The sequence below is a fragment of the Balaenoptera borealis genome, assembly GCF_965194805.1.
Source record: "Balaenoptera borealis genome assembly, chromosome: 16".
NCBI classification, from domain to species: domain Eukaryota; kingdom Metazoa; phylum Chordata; class Mammalia; order Artiodactyla; family Balaenopteridae; genus Balaenoptera; species Balaenoptera borealis.
In genome coordinates, this window is record NC_138872.1 from 74,165,162 (window position 1) to 74,181,386 (window position 16,225).

General features: G+C 38.7%; 1 protein-coding gene across 11 annotated transcripts in view; it reads left to right on the forward strand.

Annotated features, from left to right (window-relative positions):
• RABGEF1 (RAB guanine nucleotide exchange factor 1) overlaps nt 1-16,225 on the forward strand; it is a 90,649-nt gene that overhangs the window by 65,168 nt on the left and 9,256 nt on the right. For 7 of the 11 annotated variants that reach the window (XM_082358565.1, XM_082358566.1, XM_082358567.1 and 4 more), the window contains 4 exons: nt 2,464-2,633; nt 11,376-11,457; nt 12,346-12,478; nt 13,763-13,854. In XM_082358565.1, the coding sequence (XP_082214691.1) occupies nt 2,464-2,633; nt 11,376-11,457; nt 12,346-12,478; nt 13,763-13,854 (477 nt within the window). Of the gene's footprint in view, nt 1-2,463; nt 2,634-11,375; nt 11,458-12,345; nt 12,479-13,762; nt 13,855-16,225 lie in introns of those variants that run through there. The other 4 variants (XM_082358564.1, XM_082358571.1, XM_082358562.1 and 1 more) reach the window with 3 other exon arrangements.

Genomic DNA, 16,225 nt, shown 5'->3' on the forward strand with positions numbered 1-16,225 from the left:
TTGTCGAAGATTGACTGTAGGTGTGTGGGTTTATTTCTGGGCTCTCTATTCTGTGCCATTGATCCATATGTCTGTTTTTGTGCCCGTACCACACTGTTTTGATTACTGTAGCTTTGTAGTATTGTCTGAAGTCTCAGAGGGTTATGCCCCAGCTTTGTTCTTTTTACTTAGGATTGCTTTGGCAATTCTGGGTCTTTTATAGTTCCATATAAATTTTAGGATTTTTTGTTCTAGTTCTGTGAAAAATGTCTTGGATAATTTGACAGGGATCACATTAACTCTGTAGATTGCTTTGGGTAGTATGGCCATTTTAACAATATTAGTTCTTCCAATCCAAGAGCATGGGATGTCTTTCCATTTATTTGAATTATCTTCAGTTTTCTTTATCAGTGTTTTATAGTTCTCAGCATGTAAGTCTTTTACTTCCTTGGTCAGGTTTATGCCTAAGTTTTTTTTTTTGTTTTTTTTAATGTGATTTTAAAGGGTTTTTGTTTGTTTTTACTTTTCTGATATTTCATTGTTAGTGTAAAGAAATGCAACAGATTCCTTTATGTTAATCCTGTATCCTGCTACCATGCTGAATTTGTTTATCAGTTCTAGTAGTTTTTGTGTGGAGTCTTCAGGGTTTTCTGTGTATAGTATTATGTCGTCTGCATATAATGACAATTTTACCTCTTCCAGCTTGGGTACCTTTTATTTCTTTTTCTTGTCTGATTTCTGTGGCTAGGACCTCCAATACTATGTTGAATAGAAGTGGTAAGAATGGGTATCCTTGTCTTGTTACAGATTTTAGCAGGAAGGCTTTCAGCATTTCACCGTTGAGTATTATGTTGGTTGTGGGTTTGTCATAAATAGCTTTATTATGTTGAGATATGTTGCCTCTATTGCCATTTTGGTAAGAGTTTTTATTGTGAATAGATGTTGAATTTTATCAAATGCTTTTTCTGCATCTGTTGAGATGATCATGTGGTTTTGTCTTTTCTTTTGTTGATGTGGTGTATCACATTGATCTGTGTATGTTGGAAAAAGGTTTTTTTGAAGTGAGAGGTGGAATTTTTAGTTTGACCTATGTAGTTAAGGTATATTTTTACATAATCTGTGTGTGTTTGTCTCACTTGAATAAACCAGTCGCTCTAATAGGGGTAATGCTTTTATTATCTTAAAACTTTATTGCCACTACATCATTAAAATGTATTTCAGATACTAAAGTTCAAAAAATAAGATTGTAAGAAATTACTCTGAAACAGATTCACAGACATAGAAACAAACTTACAGTTACCAAAGGAGAAAGGGGGTAAGGGAAGAATAAATTAGGAGTTTGGGATTAGCAGATACAAACTATTGTATATAAAATAAACAACAAGATCCTACTGTATAGCACAGGGAACTATATTCAGTATCCTGTAATAAACCATAATGGAAAAGAATATGAAAAAGAATATATTTATATGTATATATAACTGAATCACTTTGCTGTACACAAGAAACTAACACAGCATTGTAAATCAACTATACTTCAGTTAAAAAAAAAGAAATTGCTCTGAGAAAGCATGTAATAGGTTGATTTTAAATTTTAATACCTACAAAAGGTACTTTTTCTTCCTAATTATCTTTTTTTGTGTGTGTATAGAAAAGGATCATGGGTATATGAGATATTTTAATTCCTTTCAGGTATTGCATTAGAGAGCACAATTCAAAATCAGGAGGCTTAGAAGGTGATCAGAGACCAAGTGATATTTCATGTTTTCTGAGAGCACTTACCCTATTACAACACCCTTATCTCTGTGTGTAAAGGTCTTATTTTCCTTTCAGTGTATTTATTTGAAGAGGGCAAAGAGTTGTGTGGCCACCTGATTAGACAGTTTTTTTTTTTTTTTGCTTCTCTTGCCTCTGCTCTGTCATGGTCACTGTGCTACTTGGGATGCATACTTTCACTTTGAGCAGTATGACTTGAAGTTTGAATGGTGGGTAAATAATTGTTCATCTCCACGTAAATAAATTAGCCTTTGCCTTTTTGGCAAATCAAGTGGATTTGGGAAGGTTGTCTAGCATAAGTCATCTATAATTTTTGTGCTTCTACTGATTGTTATTTTACATGTTGACTGGTTTTGTAAATTCATGCAGTCTTTGAGAGAGTTGTTCAAGATAGCAGTGCCATTTCAGTGTTAACGATTAAATATATAGATCAAAGCATGATATATTTTGGCTAAGAAGATACTGATAGAGCACCTTTATTTGAATAGGAGTATCTTGTAGATATGCAGTTTTATCTAATTGTACTTCCTACTCATAAAATAGATTTAGCTTACTTTAAGGAAAATCCAAATATTTAAACATAAAATAATTTAAATTCAAGTTTAAATTTGATTTAGCATAATTTAAATAATCTTAAATTAGATACTGAAAGTAATTCCATGCATGGCTCTTCTGTGTAATGAAACTTACTATGTTTAATTTTCCCAGCAGAAATTCAGGAACCAAAAGCTCCCAGTCCTTCTATAAACCGGCAAACCAGCATTGAAACGGATAGAGTGTCTAAAGAGTTCATAGAATTTCTCAAGACCTTCCACAAGACAGGCCAAGAAATCTATAAGCAGACCAAGCTGTTTTTGGAAGCAATGCATTACAAAAGGGTAGGTTGAGAACCACTTAGAAACATAGAGTTTTGGTTTTAGGAAAGGTCTCAGAGATAATGTAGTGCAACTTTGTCATTTTACAACTGAGAAAATAAAGAACCAGAAATGTTAAGTGACTTACCTGAGAAATGTCACTGAACCAAGTTAAACACGCCTCCCAGGCTAATACTTTTCCTCTGCAACTTAATGGTGTTTGGATCATCTTCGCATGGAACGTCTGACATCAGAGCTACTTGTGTTGTGTACTTTAGTAATAAGCCTTCCTAACTTGTCACCTTGTAAATAGTGTAAACTGCCAAGAGAGCCATAGTAGGCCTTGAACTCTAAGTAACAATCATTAGACCAACAGTAGTCATTTTAGGTTTTTTTAGTTTTGTATTGAATTTTAATTTTCCTCTCCTTGCTCAGGTAGAGAAGGGAAAGCTAAAATTTAAACATTGAAAGGGACCTTAGCAACTATATAGTTACCGTCCCTTTATTTTACAGGTGGGGAAGTTGAGAGCCAGAGAGGATAAGTGACTTGCCCAAGGTCACTTGGATAACACCTTGTGTCTTCCACACATGTGTCTTTGACCTGTACTTTCTAACCCATAATTTCAACAATGAACCACTCTTGCCCACATCTTTTTCCTCTTCATTCCTATTTTCTCCAGTCTTAGTGTATGCCCAGTGGTGAGCAACCTTTTTACCACATATGGATCAAGTCTAGAAAATTAAGTATTTTCAGAATTGCATTAAATTTTTTTCAGCCATTTTGTCTTTATCAGGAAGCATTTAATGTCTCTACTGAGTTTTTTTTTTTTTTTTAATTTCCTCATTCCCAGAAGATATCTCTTTTGGCTGAAATTTCATTCAGCACCTACATAATCCACACACATTGCAGTATTGCAATGTAACGCTTGACTTTTCAACAAATGTTGTTTGCTAAGACTCTTCGGAAGCTGAAGGGTTTATTTTTTTACTCTGTTTTCTTTTTGATTAATCTCATTAGCTACTTAATAGTCCCTTGTAGTCCCTTTTCACATTCTTTAAGAGATATTTCTATTACACACGAGACAGGCAGTGACATCATTAACACAGAATTCATTTATGTTGAACATACAGTTGTCATCAGCTACTTTTTTCTTCTTCGAAGTCACCACAGCAAGAATTTAAATTTTATTGAGAAAATGGGAAGGTGGGGGAGGGAGTGGGGTGCTAAGAAGAAGCTAAAGAAGAATTTACAAGGTTTAGTTTTTTAAACTTATTATTGTTACATATTTAGTTTACATAACTAGAATTTAAGAATCTCACTGTGAGAACCAAGCTTCAAATAGGTTTAAGAGTGGCCATGGACTCAAGGTTGTATATGGTCACCAGTGAAATGAAGAATGTCTAGATTTCTTTGTCATTTGGACGAAAAACTGTATGTGCCCAGGGTAATTTTAAAGCATTATATAGACCCAGCTAGATGTTCACCTTTCCCATCATAACTTGAAAACCATATTTTCTAACTTAATGAGCTCCCTGACTTGGTAAAAAAATTTTTTCCACAAATTTATTCATATGAAAATATTTTCGAAACACACAGACCACAGTTAAATCAAAGTAAATAAGACTCCTAGAGAAACTGTTTTGCTGCCCAAACTGTTTAAATCCTGCCCTTGCTAATTGTTGATAAATCCCTCACATACATTTTCCCCTGTTCTGAAAGTGTAGCTTGCCCCATTTTTAAAAGTATAACCTTTGTAACCCTCTGCTACCTCAAAATTTAGACCCTTTAATTTATTGGATATTGCATTAAAGCTTTTTAATAAATGAACTTTCTGGGTTTTTCAATGCTGTTTTTAAAACACGATTTCTTTATTAGTAGTAGTTCAAATATGCTCTTTTTCCTTGCGAAGGAAGCGGTCAAGCACAATATTAAGACCTTTTGCTGATTTCAGTGTTCTTTTCCCAGCCATTCATTCTGTAAAAGTCTGGTATTGATTATATTATGTACTTAAAGTTTTTCTGATATTAATTCTCCTGAAAAACTGTTTTCTAAACCTGAATGAGGAGAAAGAAAATATAATAATTTAAAATATGGCTATATCTTCTCTTCCCCAAAATAAGTAAAAAGATAGGTGTTCTCCTATATTTTAAAATAGCTTTACAATTCTAAACCATATGTGTGTGCAAGGAGTAGTTTGCCCTGCTATGTAATTACTGTTAGGAGAGCAGAAGCATGTATTCAAAACAAAGAAACTTTAATCAACAAAGTAGGCTTTAATTATGGTAAGAAAATCAGGGGGTTGGGGGAAGTAACCCAGGACCTAATGGTTCTGGGTTAATTTTAAAATTAGAGGCATTAAGGATGAGAAGTGAGGCAACGGGACAATGGGAAAGCATCTGAGGTGATGGAATGTGTACATCATAAGAAAGAAAACTAGGTAAAAGATTGAGTTGATAACTATGTTAAAAGTAATGAATGAAGAAAAATAATCAAGAACATGTCATACAAGGCAGCCTTGATGGCTCAGTGGGTGAGGCTGGTGCGATATAGTCTCCCAGCTTTGACATTGTTTCTCAGGCCCTTTCCTATTGCGCACAGCTGCAAAACAAAAGAACAGTGGCCAGGATGGAAGAGGATGTGGGTCAAAGTGGACCAGAAGAGAGATACTCCTTCTGCAGAGAAGATCCTCATGGATAGGAAGGTCAAGCTAGAAGAGCAGCTGGAAGAGACCATGGGAAATGGTTTTCAGAGCTTCTGCAAGGGCTTGTGAGAGGCTGCAGACATTTTGGAGAAGGCAACACAATGAAGAAGTAAAAGACGATAACCCTCACCTGAAGAGCCTCTATGAGGGCCTCGTAAGGACTAAAGTCCACATTCAGAAGGTGTTCATGAAGCATGGCTTACTTAACTTGAACCAGTTATGGTTCAGGGTTCAGATCTAGCCAAGTTTTGACTCTTATAGGCGTGAGACCTTGTTCCACGTGCTGGTTGAGGGGAAGGAACCGGGCTCAGTGGTGCTAGCTAGTGTGGGGTACAACTGCACGGGCACACCCAAAGGCCCACCCTGCTGCGGGTGGTGAAAGAAATGTAGCAGCCTCTTGAAGAGATTTTATTTTATTTTTTTTTTGTTTAAATGGCAGCTGATTCTTTTTTTAAATACGGTCTTTTTTTTTTTTTTTTTTTTTTATTTATTTTTGGCTGTGTTGGGTCTTCGTTTCTGTGCGAGGGCTTTCTCTAGTTGTGGCAAGTGGGGGCCACTCTTCATCGCGGTGCGCGGGCCTCTCACCGTCGTGGCCTCTCTTGTTGCGGAGCACAGGCTCCAGACGCGCAGGCTCAGCAATCGTGGCTCACGGACCTAGTTGCTCCGCGGCATGTGGGATCTTCCCAGACCAGGGCTCGAACCCGTGTCCCCTGCATTGGCAGGCAGATTCTCAACCACTGCGCCACCAGGGAAGCCCTTGAAGAGATTTTTTAAAACTAGCTGCTATACTCCTTGAAAGCCTGGTTCACTTTACTCATCTATGAGTACTTTTGATCTTTTCCTAAACCTTCTTGGAAAACTCAAGTAACCAATGGCTAAACACACAATTGCATTAAGGAACTTTAATTCGGGAGTCTGTTCACTGATTTTTAGGACTACATGTTTAGTAATGTCACGTACTTGCAGAAGAGGCCAACAGGACACTACTGGGCCTCTAGAGTGTCATGAATAACGCTGTATCTGCTCGAACTCTGGTAACATCAGAGTGTTTTAAATGAATGCAGCGTCTTTGGGAATTCTGCAGTTTGGCTACCTGACTGCACCAACTGCACTGATTCTTCTGCATCTCACTGTAAGATGAGAGTTACTGGAACACTTAGCCCCCTACACATTTCATTCATTGAAGGAAAGGCACAAGTTTAAACATTTCTGTTGCTGAAAAATGATATGATGATGTTTGTACAGAGCATATTTGAGTTCATTTGTAATTTGTAACTACCTAGCTCCTGAAAGTGATAGACTGCAGGCTCTTCCTTAGAGATATGAAATGAACATATGTACCTTAACACTTCTTACCACCTTCATTTTGCCAATAATTGAATTTGACAAAAATCAATTACTTTTGCTCTGTTTTGTTCATCTAAAGGTAGAAATGTTTCAATCTGTATTCAACTAGCTACATGACTAGCTACATTCCCTGATAAGGTGGACTATCTTAAAATCTGAGGACTGCATGCTTGTCATACTTTAAATGTTAATGTTTAATTTTAAGTTTTATTTAGGAGGAGTAAAGCCATAATATGTTTAGTTTCCTAAAAAGAATTATTGAAGGCAGCAGAAAGTAGCAATACAAAAAAAAAAAAAAATGAACATTAAAGTTAAAACCTAAATAGATCAAACAGTTAACTGTAGTACAAAAGAAAATTAATCCGGAAAACAGATCATGGAGATCCAGTTTTTAAAGATGAAATACACAGAAAACATAATTAAGGAAATAGTCAAAGATTTTCAAAATGGGGGTGGAAAAAAAGAAAAAAGATTTCAGCCAGACAGTTAAGAAAGAATACAGAGAACCTCTCGGAATATTGAAAGGAATATACCCACTTGTCAAACTTTTACACTACAAAGAAAAAGTTTTTTAGGAAAAAAAATAAAATGGCTTTACACAGACATTATAGAAAAGATGATCCCAGGCATTGGCTAGAGAATACTTAAAGAAAAGCATTCATTTACACTGCTAGACTGTGTTTTTTCTTAGAAAACTATGAAAAAACCTTTAAAAGAATTTACCAGCACAAACCTGCAATCACATCACTTAGCTCCTTTGGCAAGAACTTTGAAGGATCTGAGAGGTACTCTCCTTGCAAGTTAAAAGTTAGCCTGCCATAGTTTCATGGATATTGGCAGAAGACACAAGCCTCCTGGGTGAGAAAAAAAAGAGGCCAGTTTATTACAGCACTAGCAGTAACGAGAGTATATCAGCGTTTGTACCAATTCCCTACGTATCAATTCCCACAGGGAAGTGCAAAGAAGACCAGGTAATGCCTGCACATGCAGTAAGTTATGATAGAGAATAGGATCTTCTATAGGGCCATGAGCCTGCCTGACCTTTGCCCCAGAGGGAAACATTATTATACGAGACAGTAAACAATCTACCCTTCTCACTTAAGGGAGGCTCTGCCTCTGTCTTCCAGGCCTGTCTGCTATACAGCTATCCTTGAAAAGGGTGCAGAACAAAGGCAGTCAGTGTCTCTCCTCACAAGATGTGTAGACATAGGAGAGGTCTATGTAGAATTGTCTCCCCACATCTTTACAGTATTATGAAGGGTGGAACAATAGGACATGGCCACTTTCATTCTTTCTTTCATTCAGCTAGTGTTGAGCACTGTGCCTGGCTCTGTTGTAGGCACCAAGGATGCGGTAGTGAACAGTGCCCTCATGGAGCTGGCATTTTGGTGGACGAGATAGACAATAAACTACTTTATGATATATAACAGTGGTAAGTCCTCCAAATAATCTAAAGCAGGAAAAGAGGACAGAGTGGCAAGGGAGTTAGTTCACATTACGAATTAAACACTGTACTGAAGTGTAAATCTGTGCAAGAGAAATAGAAATATAAAAAGGAGTTTTCTGAATTGTAACAAAATTAGTGATTGTGTGGAACTGGTGTAGGAATAGGTGATCCATTGCCACCTGTAAAACAGGCCATTTAGGCCTTTAAAAGGAGGTCACGGTTTCTGGTTAGAAGTAAGTACTAGTAATAATCACAAGAATGAAGTGTATTCTTAGTGTTACGATTTGGTGCAAATGAAAGGTAGCCATGTGTAAGCTACCTAAGTAGATAATCCATTGCAGAAAGTACTGAATTATGTGCATTCAGTCTTCCTGTTTAACCTGAATGCCCTCTGAGAGTTTTAATATTTTTTATATTATTGTCTTGTACAGTGGCTGGCAAGTCTATTAACCATGTAGTAAATGTTTTTAGAATGGATAGAAATATCATTTTCCAGAAATTGGGGAAAAATAATCTTACCAGAAAATCCGAGGGAAAACAATACTAATAGAGGTATAAATTTAGCAACATGGGTGAGATAAATCCACAAAATTTAGTTATAGTACAAGATGCCAGAGATAAAAAGCTAAAGAGCCTAGCACATTTTTTTTAAAATAGCAATTTTTAAAGACAATAGCAATAAAAAGATTAAATATTAAATAATAACTTAATCTAATATAGAAAGTTAGAGGCTCATTCAAAGAATTAAAAGACTGTTTCTGGATTTTATCTTGGATTTAGCTGAGGAAGTATAATATCCTGGATCTAGCTGAGGAAAACAAAAAGATAAATTTACAAGTACTTTGCAGGTCAATATGAACACTTAAAATATTAAATTACAATGTTACACTGTTTATTCTAGAAAAAGAAGGAAGCAGGGGTTTGTGAGGGAAGGTTTCTAAATGTAGCAGACTTCAAAATATACTAAACTGAAAGTTACCACAACTAGGTATGATTTTCATATATATATATATATATATATATATATATATATATATATTTTCAATATGTAGAGAGATAGAGAAGAGAAAGAGAGCGGTGAAATAAACTAGGGATTCCAGAAATAAATTCAGTTTCTCAGGAGCAAATTATATGAGAATTGGAAAACAAAGGGGAACAGGATTGCTTTTTACTAATTGCCGCTGAAAAAGGGAAGTTTGTATGCAGATTATTTAAGGTCTGTTTTTCATACTATGAACCTTACATGCCAGCCAAATAAAAGAGCTAAGCAGGAAAAAACTTAGAAGAAAGCAGATTAAGATTTGTTTCACCTACAGAGAGGAGCTAAATTCAGCTGTTGAAGAATTGTTCTTAATGACCAGAGAAAGGTTTAACGGTATTAAAAAAACATTCAGGCAGTAACAAGTGTGCAGTCAAGGTGGTCACAGAGCGCTCTGAGTGCCGTGAGGCCTGCAAAGTTATTTTGACCGAAGGAATGGAGGGCACCTTCTTAGAGGAGGCAAGATGTGGACTGAGCCTTCAAGGAGATAACTGTGGAACTTCCTTGGGCAGCTGTTGGAGGATTGGAGAGGAGTAAAAGTCATCTGGACAGAGAATAATTTCACAGTGTTAGAGAGGCGGGAAAACTAAATGCAGATTCTCAACAATAGGTAACCTGGCAGGGTAAGTGAGGACCAGATCATAAGATAAGACGATCAGTTGAGAAGAGAAAGATCAAACATGGGGAGAGCAGCTGAACTCCAGGTGAGAGATAATGAGGACCCAAACCAGGGAAGGATTGACGGGAGAGACACTGTGAAGGCAGATAGGCAAGGTTTGGTCACTGTCCCTCACCCCAAGGCATCTTTTCTAAGGTAGCCAAAGCATCAGGGTCTGCGTGCTTCATCAGGGCTTTATTGGCCCGTGTCATTGGCCTGTGCAGAGGTGGTCTGTGAGAAGCAGTCCTGTGGAATTTGTCTTGGGCCGTATTCATGCCCATCTGTGATGAAATCTTTATGAGAACCCTTGGAGAAATTCCTGATTTTGGTGTCAGAATTTCACCTGAAGAATTAGTTTGCTTTTACATTTTGGACACTCAGTTATGTGACTCTTCTCATCTTAGTGATGATTGCTAGAAAGTTTAGTTAGAGACAAATTTATGGGCTGACTTTTTGCTAACTTCTGTATCTTCAAGGAATACATTTTTGTGTTATCTTTCCTGGCTCTACTTTCTGTTTCTGTTTCTCTCCGTGTTTTGTTTTGTTTATCATTTTCTAGCTTATTGCGCTGAACTGTGTTTATCTTTTATATAGACTTCAGATATTCTTTGGAAGAAAGTATATGTGAATATATATATTTGTGTTACACGTATAAAATCAGTAAAACCAAATAAAAATGATAAAGCCCAGTGTTAGAGGGGCTGTGGAGAAACACGCACACCTATGTAGCTAATGACTGTACTTGGAGTTTCTGAGGGTTATATATCTAGCAGTGGATATTTAGAGCTGTAAAGTTGTCCAGACTTATTAAGCTGTTAATGCCGCTTTTCAAAATGAATCACAAAGAAATAACCTAAAAGAAACAGTCTTCGCATAGTTGTTTATAGCTGCAATATGTAATTAGTGAAAAAAGGGAAAGAACCCTAATACACAGTGGTAGAAGTGGTTAAATAAATCGGTTAATATAATGGAATATTATAAAGCCGTCAGATAGTTAAGTAGATTAGATAAATCAAAATGTACAGGGGCTTCCCTGGTGGCGCAGTGGTTGAGAATCTGCCTGCCAATACAGGGGACACGGGTTCGAGCCCTGGTCTGGGAGGATCCCACATGCCGCAGAGCGACTAGGCCCGTGAGCCACAATTACTGAGCCTGCACGTCTGGAGCCTGTGCTCCGCAACAAGAGAGGCCACGATGGTGAGAGGCCCGCGCACCGCGATGAAGAGTGGCCCCCACTTGCCGCAACTGGAGAAAGCCCTGGCACAGAAACGAAGACCCAACACAGCCAAAAATAAATAAATAAATAAATAATTGTAAAAAAAATGTACATAAACATGCAAATTATCAAAATATGCATTGTACCCATATAAGAATGTGTATATACAGCAAAAAGAAGTGAGAGGTCATGGAATGTTGTAAATAATATTAATGGACAGGCTTTTCTCCCCTGCAGCATTAATTTAATTTGTAAGTACTTTTGAGATTAGTTCAAGGAGTGGGTTTTGTAAAACTTAGAGCTTTCCTCGTGATCTTTCTTCAGCTACTAAGCAGACTCTTTGTCCCTTTGTTCCAGGATTTCAGCATTGAGGAGCAGTCAGAGTGTACTCAGGATTTTTACCAGAATGTGGCTGAGAGAATGCAGACTCGTGGGAAAGGTGATACCTTGTTGGCCTGCCTTTGAGGGATTGCTGGTAGTCGCATAGGGCCTGCTGCTGAGTCTCTTAGCAGTTTCCCTCTTTCTCAGAAGGCTTGGTTGGTTTGCCTGCTCTGTTCTGTAAATTACTCCACTGACATTCAGGTAGCTGGTGTTATACTAGCAGTGTCTTTGAATACCACCATGTATATCATTCCAAGATAATTAAGCAATTGGATAATTTCTTGAGCAATGTTTAATAATTTCATTAAGGGTAGGGACAGATTAAAACCCCTTGGGAGGCTTCTAAATGAAACCCCCATCTTGGAATTGCCATCTTGGTGAGTCATTATTCATGACCATGTATTCCTCGTGTGAGTTGGGGCAGGAAAGAAATTGAGAACCACTGGCCATGCTTTAGGTTTTTAGGGATTCTTGAGTTTGACTTGCATTGATGTAGATTTTAGGGTGTACTTAGCGTACATGTATGTCTGAGAGATCTGCCCTATATGTATACCTCAGAGCAACCCCTAAGGTTTCATAGGAAACCTCAGAAAAATGAAAGGGTGAGTCTTGCCAGCATTCATCAGTCTTGGGAATTTCATGTGCTTTTCCGATGTAGCAGTAGGGAATGACCCATGCTGAGGTCTTCCCACTTGGCAGGGTGTACAGCTGTTAGGTCCTGCCAAACAGCTTAAGTTAGAAGTAGGGATTCTATAAAAGGCAGCCCCAAAAGTTGAGGTAATTTTTTAAAGGGTACTTTTTAATGTAACATCTTATACTTTTGTTTCTGAGTATATTTAATGTATTTCTGGTAAATTAGTTTTCTGCTACATTGAAAGTGCTGTGAAAACATACTCTTAATTTTAAATGTTCATCCTTCATTCAAATATCCATTGGGGTATTTCAGTGCCTCCGGAAAGAGTTGAGAAGATAATGGATCAGATTGAAAAGTACATCATGACTCGTCTCTATAAATATGTGTTCTGTCCAGAAACTACTGATGATGAGAAGAAAGATCTCGCTATTCAAAAAAGGATCAGGTAGCTGATTGTTCTGCTTTTTCTTGTTATATTTACTACCTCCTGTTGGAAGAACACATTGCAGGAAAACAGGACACTTGAGTTTCAAACCTTCAGAGCAAGTAACAGCTTAGGTACCTGCCATCCTTAGCATATAAACTCCTTTGTGGCGTCAGAAAGAAAAGGAATGTGGTAAATTGACAGGATGAAAAGGCTCAAGTCACCATCTTGCTTATTCATTTGAATCCAGGCAGCTTTAGATAAGAGTCATGTTTGATATGTGAGACTGTTTACATCTCCAAAATCTACAAGGAACAGGAGGAAATTTCATTGTTTTCTCATTTCACTGCACTAACTATCTTGTCAGGCAGGAAGCTGTGAGTATCCCTATCAAGGCAGCGTGTGTCGTTTTTCCTCATTCCTACCACGGGTTTTTACCAGAATGTGACATTCTGATTTGATTCAGCCATTCCTCCAGTCGCATCTTTCCTCTACCACTGGGTTGCTAACACTTTGCAAAGCACCCACTCTTCCATGGCCAGAAGAGTGAGCCCCAGTGCTCTGCATTCCAATGGCAGCAAAACACTGAGGAAAGAGGCCGTCTACATGTGGGAACAGGGCCAAGCCTGAGCGTGATGAGGTGCTTCTGGAGGAGAGGGGCCTAGCAATCGCAAATGGGGTTCCCAGACAGCGGGGCTGGTAGTTGGTAGCTTTGGACTTGATGGTGTCTCACCAGAAGTGAGGAGTTGATCTTGGGAAGATGGAAGGCAGAGCCAGAAGTAACTAGGTGGGCTTTGGACTGAGATGCAGGGTGAGAGTGTTAGTCAAGCAAGTGGTGAGGGTCAGCAGCAGAATCTCTGGAGCAAAGGTACCATGTGGCCAGGAACCTCAGTGATTCAGGCAGAAGTGACACATGCTTGTTGACCTCTTGCTCAGGCTCTGGTGTGCCTCAGAAGTCGAGGGCAGAGCCAAAAAGGCAGCAGTTAGGACAGGGAGCAGCAGAGTCTTCTCAGACCCTCATTCTCCAGTATCAGGTGCTTTGCAGTCATAGGGTAATCTCATTTCAACTGGTAAAATTGTCTTCTGCTTCCTTGTGATAAGTGCAGAAGAGAAGCCTCGTTTTAGGATTCCAGTTACTTCGGCCCATCAGCTGAGCTCCTAGTATGTGCGTGCGCCTAGGATTGCCTGGTTAGTCAGCGGTGCCCCATCCCCATTCCCTTAACTGAGGAAATGGCAAGATAATTGCTTACAGTCCGTCCTTGGAACTTGTTTTCACTGTCTCCCTCTCTCTCTCTCTCTTGGTAGAGCCCTGCACTGGGTTACACCTCAGATGCTTTGTGTCCCTGTTAATGAAGAAATTCCAGAAGTGTCTGATATGGTGGTGAAAGCAATTACAGGTCAGTGGAACAGAGCTTTTATATTTGGATGCTTTTCCCTTGAAGTTAGCATTTGGCTTTATAAATCTATACTTATTTCAGTGAGTAAAAAGACAGTGTTCCTAAAGTACTTTTAAAATACAAACTGCCAAAGCTATGTTGGAATGTGGTAAAAGTGATTTAAGAGTGTTAGTTTTATGAATTTGAAACATGCAGATTGGCAGGTAAACCACTTTCCCCCTTCATTTTCCATGACTTATTTCTTGAGCATTGAACTAAAGTCAAATACAGCTAGGGTAAATTTCTTAAAACTCAGTTGCATTTATATATTCAAAATAATTTTGAGAGGTGGACTTGGTGAGGTAGGGTCATCCCCAAGCTAGAGCTATATATTAAAATGATGCCTCTAGGGACTTCCCTGGTGGCGCAGTGGTTAAGACTCTGCCCTCCCAATGCAGGGGGCCCAGGTTCGATCCCTGGTCGGGGAACTAGATGCCACATGCATGCTGCAGCTAAGAGTTCGCATGCCACAACTAAGGAGCCCTCAAGCCGCCACTAAGGAGCCCATGTGCCGCAACTAAGACCCGGCACAACTAAATAAATAAAATAAAATAAAATATATATATATATTTTTTTTTTAAAGAAATCTAAGAAATCTTTGTCTATGACAAGATCATAAAGTTTAAAAAAAAAATGATGCCTCTAATTGGTTCATCAGAGATGTGCTTTGAATTACTTTTCTGGTTTGTTCAAGAAGTAAATGAAGTGCCCTAAATCGATGTGGCTCTGACATTCTGGACAGGTCCAGGCGTCTAATAAGTCTTCTGTTTCTTATTCATAAGAATAATCCAGCAGAAGTGCAATACAAAAGTTTAAAAAAAAAGAAAACAAAAAAAAAACCTCCTAATGGAGAAGACATCCAACTTGCCCAACTTCTTAATTAAGGAGAAGAGTTGGAAAGACTTGCTGCTTTAGAGACTGTTAATGAAATCCTGCTGGGAAGGAGAGCGGGCCAGCTGATGTTAGCCGTGCTGGAGGCGCGCCATTAAGTAGGCTCCGCTGGTTTTCAGAACCAGAGACTCAAGTTACGGGAAGAAATGGGGGTTTGCTTAACATACTCTCAGGGTTGGAAGGGAGGTGAGGCTGTCACAGAAACTTAGCTTCAAGGCCCCTTTAGGGACTGAATTATCTCTGGTTAACATGATTCTTCCACTTTCTCAGGTTCTGCTTCTCTTTGTACATCTTTGCATTTCAGCTGTCATTAAGAAATGAATTATTTTCTGTATTTCCCTGTGTAGGGTTTAATTGGCCTCACTAAATACTGTCCACTTTGTTGTTCAGAGCTTTTCTTCTAGGCTACTCATGGGTCCCATGAATGACTACTTTGGGTCAAGACCCACCTCCAACCCCACCTTTTGCTCAGGGAACATCCATAAGAGATCAGAGATGAAGCCTGAAACTTGTACTTAAGTTTTCCCCAAAAAATGGTTCTGAAGAACCTAGGGGCAGGACAGGAATAAAGACACAGACGTAAAGAATGGACTTGAGGACACGGGGAGAGGGAAGGGTAAGCTGGGATGAAGTGAGAGAGTAGCACTGACATGTATACACTACCAAATGTAAAATAGATAGCTAGTGGGAAGCAGCTGCATAGCACAGGGAGATCAGCTCCGTGCTTTGTGACCCCTCTAGGTGGTCACAAAGCATGGAGGGTGGGAGGGAGATAGGGAGGGGGGGCGGGAGACGCAAGAGGAAGGAGATATGGGGATATATGTACACATATAGCTGATTCACTTTGTTGTACAGCAGAAACTAACATACCATTGTAAAGCAACTATACTCCAATAAAGATGTTAAAAAAAAGAATTTGAGAGGTGGAACTTTTCTCTTGAGGCATCTAAGATGGTGTTTCAAGAGATCTTTTGATAGTAAAAATACAGCCACAAAATTTTAAAAACCTTCTTACCCTCTCATCTTAGCCCCCTCTTCTTGCCAGTCCAAGTGCAGACACATTCTGTCTCTGAGGACCAAAGTTTATATGATCACTTTCCTCCTACTCTAAACTTGTCAGCCTTAGAAAGGACAGTCTGTAACAACGGTCTTAAATATGGAGATAATCAGTGAAATTTCTCCAAATTGTCCTGTGTGCTACTAATCAGGACTGTCAGTTTTGTTTATAAATACACTGAGCTGAGGCCTTTGCCATTTCTGTTGACCTCTGTCTTCTAGTGGGTAGAACCCCCGGATGCTACTAAATATCCTGCAGTGCACAGGACAGTCCACTACAACAGAATTATCCAGCCCAGATGTCAGTAGTGCCCAGGTTGACTGACCTAGAAGTACAGCCTACTTTGTTTTCAAAGCCCCATTAAAGATAAGCCTGGACATCTGC